At 61.1% G+C, this 12,584-nt stretch overlaps 3 protein-coding genes across 3 annotated transcripts; all 3 read left to right on the top strand.

Annotated features, from left to right (window-relative positions):
* Window positions 1–935: 935 nt before the first annotated feature.
* LMJF_26_0970 (conserved hypothetical protein) lies at window positions 936–2,627 on the top strand (the record flags this gene model as incomplete). The annotated part of the gene is made up of 1 exon (XM_001684049.1): window positions 936–2,627. The coding sequence occupies one exon, from the start codon at window positions 936–938 to the stop codon at window positions 2,625–2,627; it is 1,692 nt and encodes a 563-aa protein (XP_001684101.1).
* Window positions 2,628–3,827: 1,200 nt separating this feature from the next.
* LMJF_26_0960 (conserved hypothetical protein) lies at window positions 3,828–9,557 on the top strand (the record flags this gene model as incomplete). The annotated part of the gene is made up of 1 exon (XM_001684048.1): window positions 3,828–9,557. The coding sequence occupies one exon, from the start codon at window positions 3,828–3,830 to the stop codon at window positions 9,555–9,557; it is 5,730 nt and encodes a 1,909-aa protein (XP_001684100.1).
* An 825-nt stretch (window positions 9,558–10,382) lies between these two features.
* LMJF_26_0950 (conserved hypothetical protein) lies at window positions 10,383–12,236 on the top strand (the record flags this gene model as incomplete). The annotated part of the gene is made up of 1 exon (XM_001684047.2): window positions 10,383–12,236. The coding sequence occupies one exon, from the start codon at window positions 10,383–10,385 to the stop codon at window positions 12,234–12,236; it is 1,854 nt and encodes a 617-aa protein (XP_001684099.2).
* Window positions 12,237–12,584: the final 348 nt, after the last annotated feature.

Here is a 12,584-nt window from a genome sequence, read left to right as displayed (position 1 = left end):
CATGGACAACAGAAGCGAGACTCCCCCCCCCCCCCACACACAACCACCAAAGGGGGGTGTCTGTGTATCTGGCGAGGTGGCAAGCGCGGCCGTGTAGCGGCAGAACGATACCAACAGAGAGAGCGTGGTCGCCGAATGGCGCATCTAGGTGGCCCCCTAATCTTTCTGTAGCTCGATGTGGATTGAAGGGATGGCGAAAGTGTAGATTCCGCCGTCTCTTCGTTCCCTCTCTCCTTGCGTGCCATGCACAAAAAGCATAAACTTGTGGTCAACACTTACTTATCTGCGTGCCTGCGCGACCCAGTGGCGGTGGCTTCTTCTATTTCGGACCGAACGCCATTATCCACGCAGACCTCGGCAGCATCTACACTTTCGCATCCGCCCACGCTTTGAAAAGTGCGCACCTCCTCTTTCTCTGCTGCGACCTTTCACGCTTCACGCCCCTCCCTCTGCCTTGCCTTCCTCCCTTGAAATACACACGCACACGCGGGTGCGTCGCACGACACCCATTTTTTGGTGCCTCTACTACTACTATTACTACTACTAATGCTGCTGTTGCCGGCGCTGCTTCTCTTCTTCGTTTTCGTTTTTTTGTTTACACGATTGGCTTCCGACTCGCTCGCCACTTTATGTGCTGCAGTACCACAGTGTGTGCGTGTGTGTATGCGCGCCTCACCCTTACTACAAAGATCATTTCGCATGTGCTACGCAGTGTGGTGCCCACACGATTCTCTTACACGTTTGAACACTCCGTCGCTCCCAACTCGTTCTTCTGCTGCCTCCCTCCCCCTTCTCTCTCTCGCTCTCTGGAAGCCTGAAGCAGGGCACGTCTGTACGCGTCTTTCTGCTGGCCTTCCCTCCCTCCCTCTTCTGCCACACACCTTCCGTTTGTGTTGTTGTATACTAGCGTGGTCGCGGTTTGTGACGCGGCCATCATGGAGCTCGACCACGATGAGCAGCACCCGGACCGCAAAACGGTGCCGCAGGTGCAGTGCTGTGTGTGCGGCCTGGTGATCGACAGCAACATCAGCAACATGTGCGCCAACTGCCTCCGTGCCCATGTTGACATCACCGATGACCTGCAGAGGGAGTACATTCTCATCCACTGTCCGGAGTGCGGCCGATACCTGCAGCCGCCCAAGTACTGGGCTCGCGCCGAGCTGGAGAGCCGCGAGCTGCTTACCATCTGTCTGAAGCGCATCAAGGGGCTAAACAGCAGTGCCGGCAGCAACAGCAACGCCAACAAGGCGAAGCTTGTCGATGCCAAGTTTCTCTGGACTGAGCCCCATAGTAAGCGCATCAAGCTGCGCCTCACCGTGCAGAAAGAGATCTTCAACAACATTGTTATTCAGCAAGCCTGCGTCGTTGAGTATGTTGTGACGTGGCAGCAGTGCACCATGTGCCAGAGGGTTGCCACCGGCCAGCCGCAGTGGGACGCGTGCGTGCAGCTCCGTCAGAAGGTGAACCACAAGAAGACGTTTCTCTACCTGGAGCAGCTCATCTTGAAGAAGCGGCTGCACGAGAACTTCATCCGTATTGAGGGGCAGCCGGACGGCCTCGACTTCTTCTTCGCCCACAAGAGCCACGCCATGAACTTCCTGGAGTTCTTGAACAAGACGGCACCTGTGACGCGCCGCGATGCCGTGCAGCTTGTCTCCCACGACTCGAAGAATAACACGGCCGTGCAGCACTTCACCTTCGCGCTCGATATTGCACCACTCTGCCGCGAGGACCTTATTCTTATTCCGTACAAGGACTACTACCTCAAGTCTTTGGGTGGGATGGGGCCACTGGTTCTGGTGCACAAGGTGTTCAGCTCCATCGTCTTCATGGATCCGCGAACGCTGCGTGCTGGCGAAATCACTGGTGCCCTGTACTGGAAGAAGCCCTTCGCATCATTGCAGACGTCGCGCGAGCTGGTTGACTTCTACGTGCTGGAGTGCCAGCTGATGCCCGTCACCAACGGCACCTACCAGCTTGGCCTAGTCACCGTGTGCCTGTCGGACGAGGTCGGCAAGGGCCGTGAGTGGATCGTGCAGTCTCACCTTGGTGGCGTGCTCCACCCGGGCGACCTCGTGAAGGGGTACCTGCTGGAGGGGCGCATCCTCAACAACGAGGACCTGGACAAGAATCGCTACAAGCCGGAACAGCTGCAGGATGTCATCATCGTGCGCAAGTTCTTCCCGTCGCAGAGAGCGCGCCGCAACCGTCGCCTGTGGAAGCTGAAGAAGCTCGACATTGTGACTTCGCAGGGCGAGGCGACGTCCATCAGCGGACCTGCCCGCCGCGGTGGTGCCAGCGCGAACAGTGGTGTGAACGAAGACGAGTGCGAGTTCGAGGACGAAATCGAGCGTGACGCGGATCTGCGCAAGGAAATTGCGATCTACCGTATGATGGACGAGGAGATCGCCGCGCGGCGTGGCGCAGCAGCGACAGCTGCGGGTGCGGCAGAGAACGAGTACGAGGGTGACGACGAGATTCCTGAGATCGCGCTGGAGGAGATGCTGGACGAGCTGCAGATTGACGATGGCGCTGAGCCTGCAGGTGCCGAGGAAAACCTAATGGCTAACGAGGACAGCGACAACGAGGCGGTGGCGGACATCCACAAGAAGGTGCGTATCGAATGAGCTCGCTTCTTTGCTGTGCGCTCGGGTGGACTGTTGTGGTGTCGGCGGTACTGCCTCCCCGACTCGTCTGCGTCTTTGCCTTTTCCATCCCAACAAGCCACAGGCACACCAATCCACCCCCCCCCCCCCCCCCACACACACACACACACAACTGGAGGCGAGGCGGGGGCGGAAGAGGGACAGTGCAGTGCTTGCCTCGTGCATGTGCTTGGTGCCCCGACGTTCTTTGGCTTGGTCATGGCGGACTCCCTGAGTTTGTGCTGGCGAGTAGGTGAGCTCACACGTTTGTCTTTGGTTTCTGTTTGAGACAGGAGAGAGCAGCAGGCCGCGAGGGAGGCAGAAGGGGGGGGGCGGAGGGCGGGTGAGAGCGCGTTGGCGAGGGAGGTGAGGTCGGAGCTGGAGTTTGCGTGTGTGTGTATATGCGGAGATGGTCGCTCCGGAGCACCGTCTTTTCCATTCTTGTCTCTCTCTCTCTCTCTCTCTCTCAGCCCTGCTCCCGCCTCGCGGCGCGCAAGTCCACGTGTGCGTATCCATCTATATACATATATATATATATACATATGTGTGTATGTGCTTGTATACGGGTGCGTGGAAAAGGCAGGCCCCACCGCCCCACTCATCCCTCTTTCTATCTTTGCATCGCCGATTCGATTAACGCGAATTTTAAGAAGGTAATCGTGAACAACACGCAGGCAAGAAACAATAATCCGAAGGACCGCGTTCATGCACGTGCACCAATGCGGGTGGGGTGGCGGGTGCATTGAAGCTTTCGCGCACTCCAGCGTTGGAGTTGGGGGAGGGGCACCTCTGAGCGTGTATGTATATGTGTGTGTGTACTTCTGTGTGATTGCCCATCCAACCCTCCAGTGAAGACGCGTATTTGGGTGATGCGGGGTGCTGCTCCGTCAGCGGCGAGGTGATACAGAGAGGGGGAGAGAGAGGCTCCCTGATGGCGCTCATGTGCGCGTGTGTGGCGTGTTGTGTCCTATGGTGTACCTTCTTTCACGTGCTGATGTATCCGAGCTATCGTGTCTCCTTCGCGTTCTGCAGGCGACCTTGTTTTATCGTTGTTTGCCCGCTTGGTGAATTCATGTTTTTCAGCCCGGCAAGGACACGCGCTTCATGTGTGGCTCTTCCTCTACCTCCTCCGATCTTTTATTTTATCCTTTCCCGCTCGATCGTCTACGCAGGATGCGCGCCATGCCACTCCTCACCGGCAGGCACACACAGACAAACGCATACGCGTGCACATCCCCAGACTGTTGGCGCCGCCGCAACGCCGTTCGTGCGCACGTACAGGGGTCGTGTATGCAACCGTTGGTGTGGGTGCGAGGGTGTTCCGATAAGACAAGAAGCGTCCTCGTCAACGATTCGTCGAGAAGCTCGTTGCTTTCGAGAAGAGGCCGCCTCTGCGCTGAACACGACGTGCGTGTGCGTGAGAAACGGGTGTGGAGGCGGCAGCAGCGCAGTCCCGATTTCTGCGTATCGGTCTTTGCCCTACAAGCAGACGGCGACGCTTTTGCCTCACACCCTCTGCAAAAACAAACAACAACAACAACAAAAGGAGGAGTGGAAACCGGAAGGACGGAAGCCGTGGAGGGCGACGTGACATCGCCTAGTAGGCGGCGGTGCGACAGAGTACAGGCCACTGTGTCGACGAGGGGGGTTTTCCCATCGAGCCCATCACGTCGGCGGAGACCAGGGTGCTTCATCATGGCTATCTTTCTCGCGCGATGGCACTCCAGATGGCGGTTGCCCGCACGCACGCCGCCTCGCATGCCCATGGGGGCGTGCCGGCGAATGGCCGCGACCACCAGCAGTGGCACTTTCGCTCCGCTGGTGTCAAAGTCCCCGCGGGGTTTTGCTTCGTGGCGCTACAGCGGCACCGACTGCCGACCTCACCGGAGGTTGGCGGATGTCTACGCGTTGCTGGAAGAGCGCCTTCCCGTCGCTCCGCTTTGCCCCAACGACGCACTCGATACACTGCTCTGCCTTGTGCCAACAGATATCCACCACAATGGCGTGGTCGACCACCTCGTGCGCATTGTCAGCGGCAACGCATGCTGCATTGATCCGTCCCTGTGCCTTGCTGTCATGGAGAGGCTGCTGGTGCCGGCGCTGCCGTCCTGGCTACGGGGGTCAGCCGTAGTCACGGACAGCAGCAGCGACGGCGACGACTTGCCAGGCGCGGAGATAAGCGATGCGGCACTGCTGATTGCCCTGGAGCCGCTTGGCCGCGTACTGAGCCGGTGTGTGGTGGTGCACGTGCGCCTCTGGCTTGGCGAGAGTGGACACGTCACTGACTCGTTGTGTCGCCTACGGGACTGGCACACGCTACGCACGGGTCCTTTCTGCCGGCGATCACCACACGACAGTGGAGAAGGTGACGACAGTAGTAGCTCTTTCTTACTAAGGGGAGCGGCGGTGCTGATGTCTTTCACAGCCCAGCGACAGTTCTGGGACTGTAGCGGCAGTGCGCGTGGTGCCGTGATGAACAGCTGCACCAAGCAACACCTTGGGCGACGAGAGAGCAACGACCGATGGCACGCCTGCAGTCTCATCGCCGTGGCCTACCCCGTTGTGCGGTATCTCTACTCGGCCCAGTCGCAAGCGAATGAGCGAGAGCGTCTCGCGGCTCGAACGGGCATCCGCGCATCCGTTCCAACGGCGGGGACGCTCCAACCGTCTCGTAGCTGCGGTGGTGCAGCCTCGGGCGACCGGTGTGTATTTGATCCGTCGCGCTGGGACACAGTGCGCTCACTTGGCCAACAGTGTTGGTGGTGGTCCACGGTAGTGTGCCGCGCCATCCCGGCCATCCCATCCGCCGCCGGTCGTGCCTTTGCGGTGCACTCGCTGGTTGACGTCGTTCATGAACTGCACAGAACCCTGGCATCGTGCGTCGTACCGTGTGGGTCGCCATTGCTGTGGGCGTGCTCTGAGCATCCTCCGCAGCTGCCCTCCCCAGAGACACTTCAGCAATGCTTAGCGATGCTTGAGTGGCTTCTCGTCGACAGCGTCCCTGTCTTACGTGACAGGAGCGACGCTGACGCCTCGTGGCTCTCGCCCGCTGATTTGAAGACAAGCGTGCAGTCTTCGCGGCCTTCCGCATGGACAGCAGAGCTGCGGCGTGGCTGGCGCCACCTTGGCGCCGACTTCGCTCGCCTCTCTGCAGCTGCTTTGGAGGGTATGGTAAACGGCTCATGCACCGCGTCTGATGCTTGCGGTCGTAGGGCGGCAGCCGGTGACGCGGCTGGCAAGCGCGACTTCGCCGTGCCACGGTATGCCTCACCACCTCTGGGGCTGAGTCTGACCGGTGCGCGCGCCTGCAGCTACCTCGTCCGCGAGATGGCGAATGTCGGCTATCGCCTTGCTCTGCAGTGGGCCGCCGTGGTGACGCCTTTGACGACCGCTGTGGCGATGTCGGCGCTGGTGGAAGGCACGCTCGACGCGCAGCTCAGGTGCTGCACATTTCAGCGGCCTGGCTTCCTTGACAAGTGTCAGCGCCAGCAGCAGGAGCAGGGGCGGGCGTCTCCCGCGTGTGAACTGGACGTGGTCCTGCGATTACTGCACGCCATCAGGTCTGTCAGACCTGCGTTGTCGAGCGCAGCGTCCACCATCAGCTCTGGCTCGTCATCTGCAGCTGAGCTTGTCTTTGTGGAGGAGACGACATGGTGTAAGCTGGCGTGCCTCGTGAACCTTGTGCGCTGCCACCCAGTTGACAGAGCAGAACGCAGCCAAGGCCGCGCCGGTACCGTAGGTGCAATGCACGAGCATCAGAAGTTTGTTCAGCTTCACGAGCAGCGACTGCTGCATTGCGGCCTGGTCCATGTGCTGGCGTGCGCGGCGATCTCGACATCTGAGGCCGCTTCCTGTGGAACTGTGGGTGCAGCAATGACTGAAGGTGTCGTGGCTCTTGGCCACTGTGGCACAAGCCCTCAGTCGTCCGCCCACACGCCTCCTCACGCGCTGCCCGAATCCTCGGCTGAATTCCTTTGCGCACTGCTAAAGTGCTGGTGCACGTGGACAATGGACTGGCCTCTGCAGCTTTACGCGACATGGCTGCAGGAGCTGGAATCTGCTGCCGCAGTTGTGGCGACGCGTGCGGGCGCCGGAGCGAAGGGGGCTGACGAGAGAGAAAGCACCGGTGGCACATCATTCTCTACAAGAGCAACCGCCGCACACGCCGAGGCGGCGATGGCGGTACCCAATTTTCCTTTTCGGGGAGTCGCCGACGACCCATGCGACCAGGCGTGCCGGTCGATGCATCGCCGGTTGTGCTCACTCCTCACCGAGGCGTGGGCCGCGACGATGGACACTCGGCACGATCGCGACCCGCTCGATGTGTGTGCGTGCTGGTATGCTTTCTCTGCCGTGTCGCGTCCGCTTTGTTGTCCTTCGGCGACTGGGGCGTCATTGACCGCGAGAGCCGGCATGCTCTCACCTACATGCTGCGCCTCCTCGCACCTATCCCAGCAACGTTCCTGCGTGTACGAGAGTCCCCGAGAGGACAAGCTGCGTGAGCAGTTGACCCTCATGACCGCCGCATCCGAGGATCGTTTCTGCCGCATGTGCGAGTCATGGTTCAAGCAACTTCGCGATCTTCCCAACACTCGCGTCATGGGCTCCATTTTGCAGTTGATGGAGCAGCGTCCAATGCCGCTGCACCGGCCTTCCGTGCAGCGCCAGAAATGCGACGTGCCCGCATTTTGCTGGTGCCCCATCTCTCTCCCTTCGATTGTCTCGCATCTTGCTCTCCGCGTGCTGTACCGAAGCAGGCCGGAGGGCATGGCCGGCACCACGCCGGCCATCCTTGATGGCAACGGTGTGGCTTCCGAGCTGCCTCGCGTCAGCGACTCGTTTGTTGCCATGGTGCATGCCGCACTGCTAACACCGGCGACAGCGGAGCTGGCTGCCTTTCAGCTGTCGGTGGTTTGCCGGTATGCGGAGTGGTGCCAATCGGCGGGAGTGCACATTGGTTGGTGTGCCTGCGCCGTTCAGGCCCACCGTACAGCCGGTGGCGCTGGTGTGTCTTACGTCTCGTGCATGCCTGTCGATGACCTGGTAGGGCCGGCCTCCGGCACTACAGGTATGCCGTGGTGGGTACTGACGGTGGACGGGATGGGGGTGAGGGAACGTAGGCAGGGCGGCGTCAGCGTCACCACCATCCTCTTCTTGTGGGAGCATGGAGCTGCTGCTGCTACTGGGATGGAGGCTTCTCGGTTCTTCGGACCTCATGCCTGTCACGAAAGCGGTTGCGCGTCTGCGATACGGCCACTGATGCCGCCGCGGCCCGGCACTACTGGTGACAGCGCCTTGGCGGAATTGTCTGAGGCTTCGCCGAATGAGATGAAGCTGGATACGCTTGGTGCGCCACCCAAAGCCACGGCGGAGTTGGACGACGAAGTCGGCGGCTGCAATGGCTTCTCCGACGAACACCGCAGCATGCGTCAGAGCATTGTGGAGTGGGGCCACCGCTACGCGTTGCGCCTGGTCCTTTTCGAAGTTGGGGAGGGTCAGTGGCACCGCTCTCGCGGTGCCGCGCTAGCTCGTCGGTCGCAGCAGCAGCTGGCAAGGCGAGCGCTGTGTCATCCCTGGCGTCAAAGACGCAGGACGTTGGCGGCGATCCACGAAGGTTCCGTGGAGGAGGATGCGAAGTCTGTGGCCGGTGCACGTCTCAACTACGCTGCGCCTGCGTACCGCTCGGCTGTGTCGGGGTTGGGCATTACACCACGATTTGTGTGGCACAGCGACGCCTACCAGCCACTTGTGCAGCTTGTAGCGGGGAGCGCTGCGTGTATGGTGGATCAATTAGCTGCCGAAGTGCTCGCTTTCGCCTGTACGACGGCGGCGCACGGGGAGGCGAGCAACTCCAAGGTCAAGGCGGACGAACCGAGAACCGCAGGACATGCCGTTGCTGGTGCGCTTGTGACGAACTTGTTCAAGGCAGAGCACCCTGAGTGCTGGACGGCGCGCCTCACCGCGCACTTGTGGGGCGAGCTTTGTCGAAGTTTGGCACAAGCTACCGTCGCACAGCCTTCGCGCACCTTCCCCTACGCTCACGGCACCAGTTTCCACGGTAGCCGCCACCGTCCGTCGCCGACGCCGGTGGTGCGCTGCTCACTCGGCCAGCACCCACAGTCGCGCGGGCTCGCATCATCAGACCCCGTGTCGCGTTTAGAGCAGCTGCTGTGCGGCCTTGGCCTCGTTGCGGCATCGGAGAATCCCCTTGTCTACCATGCGCCCGGCGGTGTGGTGTTGACGGAGGGAGTTGCCGAAGAGTCTCACGCGCTTCTCGCCTCCCTGTTGCTGTCTCCCGAACTGGTGTGCGCATCCTCGATTGTGGCACACTTTGCGAACGCCGTTCTTTGGCAGAAATGCTGGGCCTCTCTGACGACGGCCTCCAGCGCCGCCGCCCATCACAACGGCGGCGGCATGCCGGGCAGTCTAGGAGGGCTGGGGGATGTGACAGCGCAGCTTGACGAACTCGTCGCCTTTCGGGTTATCTTGCGCTGTTTCGAGCAGGTGCAGCGACTCGTACACGAGTTGGTGGAGTACCTCTGTTGCGTTTTCGTGCCAGCCGTGCAGGCAGACCACGATGCCGCCTGTCTCACAGCCACGCCGGTGGAGGCGATGCGTCGCCTCGCATGCACATTTTCATCGTCTGCATCCCGCAGTATTGCGTCACCGACAACGCACCTGGAGCACGTGGCCACTGCACAGTGCACCAGACGCGATGTGCGCAATCTACGTGGGCATTTTCGCTTCTCTTCCGCGACGGTGCGCGCATTCGAGGTGCTGTGCCTCGGCAGATGCGGCGATGAGCGGCGAGCACCGCGAGTATGGCAGCAGTGGACACGCGAGCTGCTTCGTAGCGATCGGGTTCTGCGCGAACACCCTTTGCTGCGGTCGACGTCACAGTGGTGTAGCTGACATGGATCGCGGCTGTCCCTCGTGTGTTTCGAGTTTCTCACGCTTGCAAGTGGCAGTGCCGCATGAGACTCGCGCGCCGCCGTGTAATGCTCTTGCACTCTGCCTGCTTGACTTTTGTGCGTTCCTCACTCGATCATTGTTTAGACTGCTCACCTTCTGCTCAGGAGGGGCACGGGCGCAGAGAGAGAGGTGGTGGGTGGCGTGTTAATCTTTTCGAGTTCTTGCCCACGCTGCTTTGTGGGGTTAGTGAAGCGGAAAGGGATTCAGCGGTTGCATCTGTGCCTGCGCGTCCGTGTTCCTTTCTTCTTCCCCCCCCTCCTCCTCTTTCTGTGTGTGCGTGTGTGCGCTGTGTCTCCGTGTCCTCCTTCCTCGTCGCGTTCCTCCGATTTTTCTGTTGTTCCCCGTTATTCCCCGCGTGCGTCCTCGAGACCTCGCGTGCGCCCATACGCACAGGGACATGCAAGCGCACCGACTCGGGCTTCCTCACATAGCCTTTTGGAAGTGGTGTGGAGGGGTGAGCTGCGCGCCGCTCTCTCGGTAAGCAAAGACGCACGTTGCCGGCCGACCTTTGTGGTGTCTCCGCTGCCTCCTCGCCCTTCTGAGTCCCGGGATCTCGAGGCTTTGGTCGCTCACGCGCATGAGGATATCTGTTCACATCAGTGCAATCCTCAAAGTATCCTCCCATCGACTCACCACCCCTTTCACATACTTGTCACACATGCGCAACGTCCTCTGCCCCTCTTCCACAGCACCACAACAGAAAAGAGCTCGCTGTCGACATGAGAAGCCATCACTGCCGCCGCGCTATCGCTTACCTGTTCCAAGATGTCTGACCCTGTCCGTCGCCGATATGTTGACAGCGGCTACCCCTCCTATGCGCGGCCGCACGCCTTCGATGCCTACGATTCTTTCCCGCGAGAGGCTGATGTGGTGGAGCAGCAGCAGCAGCAGCAGCCGTCTCACCAGCCGCTGCGGCGCCGCGGCGCACCTGTTCCAGCTCCACAGTTGCTTCTCTCAGCTCGATCCACTCCCTTGGCGAAGCGGCCGGCCCCGGTAAAGACCCCGTACAAGAGTGCGTCGACCACGACAACGTCCTCCTTAATCGAGTCGGCTCCCTGCACTAACTCCTCCGGCAGTAGCGACACGGCTACTGCGTCACCGCCACACGATGACCAGCCAACACATCTGAACAAGACGCAGCGGCCACTGCTCGCATCCGCGTCGTCGGCGCGTACCTCTGCGTCTGTGATGTCGCCCTTACAGCAGCAGGTCGCGCGCGAGCGTCGGCAAAATGAGTACCGACACAGTAGCTCTCTTCTTCAGGGCGGACAGTCACCAGCGATGCAGATGACGCCGCTGCCCGCGCCGGCAAGGTCGAGCGAGCGTTCCGCGAGTGCGGTCCCGCCACCAGTGTCGCGACGCGCACATCAGCGCTCTAGTCTGAGTACAACCCCGGGGGAGCAACGGAGGGCAGACGGGCACTCACAACGTCTGCCGACGTCGCGTGCACCTGGGTCTTCCATGCTCACGGCAACGGAGCAGATGACCATCGGCCATAGCCACCCCGCTGCCGTCTCACTTCACTCCGCTAGCCCCATCCGCGGCCTGGAGGGTCACAAGGGACGTGTTGACCAGGCCAGGAGCCCCGCACCACGCACAAGCAGCAGCACACCTCGCAGTAGCACCGTGGCAAATAACGTCCATCCTGGGCCGTTTTACAAGCGGCAGCAGGCGCAAGCGCCGAGTCCGACCGGCCATTCACCGACGACACGTGGATCCTCCACGGTTGTGGAAGAGCCAGCCAGAGCAACGGCGGACAGGCGTGTGGTCGCCGAACCGGCATCCAACAAGGCTGACGCGCAGCTGGTGGCCCCAAAGGAGCTGCGCCGCCAGCGCGGCCAGGGCGAGATCCGGGGCCAAGGTTACGTTGCGCAGACGGCGTACACCCAGCGAAACCCGTTTCGCAGACAGGACTTTGCGGAGTTCGCGGGGAACCCGCAGTACCTCCCGCCGCATGGATTCCATGTCTACCCGCAGGCGATGGCCACGCGGGTATACGGCCTCGAGGTCAGCCGCGCAAGCCAAGGGGATTGTATGATGCAGAGTCTTCTCGACGCGGCACACCCGTCAACGGCTGAGGAGCGGGCCGAAATGGAAGCGCTGCTGAGCGCGACCCTCGAGAAACTGCAGCTTGGTGACTGGTTCTACAAGTGGACGCGCATCAAACGCGTGCACCAGCGCTACGTCTGGCTGAACCTGCAGCGCGGCACTCTCATGTGGTCCGTTTCACCAAAGAAGAGCGCTGTCCTCAGTTCCGAGGTGAAGCTGTCCACCGTCACGAGCGTAACGCCGGAGTGCCTGCAGCTGGAGGCGCCGGTGCGCTTCTTCTACCGCATGAACATCAACACACCACGCCGCTGCATCAGCCTCGCGACGGAGATTCGAGAGAAGTTCGATGTTTGGTACCATGTTCTGCAGCAGCTGGCGGCGCCGAACTCGATGTATGGCGTGCCTGGCGTGTGGGGACGACCGTCGAGCAGCGTCAACGCGGCTGGGTGGGGTGCGGCAAGCCGGTGGGCGTCCCGCTACAGTCCGCTGTCCGCCGTGGTGGACAATGCGACAGGCCCCACCGGCTACAACGAAGCGTACGCGCACGGTGCCGTCTCCTCCAGTGACTGAACGCAGGGAGAGAGAGGTGTCGGCCATTGACAGTGACGTGTTCGCCACCCTCACTTCCGCATGTGTGTGCGCGTGTGAGCGCGTGGGCGTGTGTCTCTGCTTTCTCTGTCCAGTGAGAACAAAATATGCCGCCTCCCACTTCGTCCTTCTCTTTCACCTAGCGTGCTGGGGCAGACATGTGTGTCCGACAAGGGCGCGCACCCTCGCGCGTTCAGTCTCACACCCAGCGTTGCGCCCAGATTTAGAGACAGCGAGGCAGCACACTACGTCTCGGTGTTGCCGTTACTGCTACTGCAGGTACTGTTGCTCATGCCTGCCCATCCCTCGTTTTTTCTTCTCCATTTACCC

This window comes from Leishmania major, chromosome 26, assembly GCF_000002725.2.
Source record: "Leishmania major strain Friedlin complete genome, chromosome 26".
In the NCBI taxonomy this organism is placed as follows: Eukaryota; Euglenozoa; class Kinetoplastea; order Trypanosomatida; family Trypanosomatidae; genus Leishmania; species Leishmania major.
This window is presented reverse-complemented; position numbering and strand designations above follow the sequence as displayed.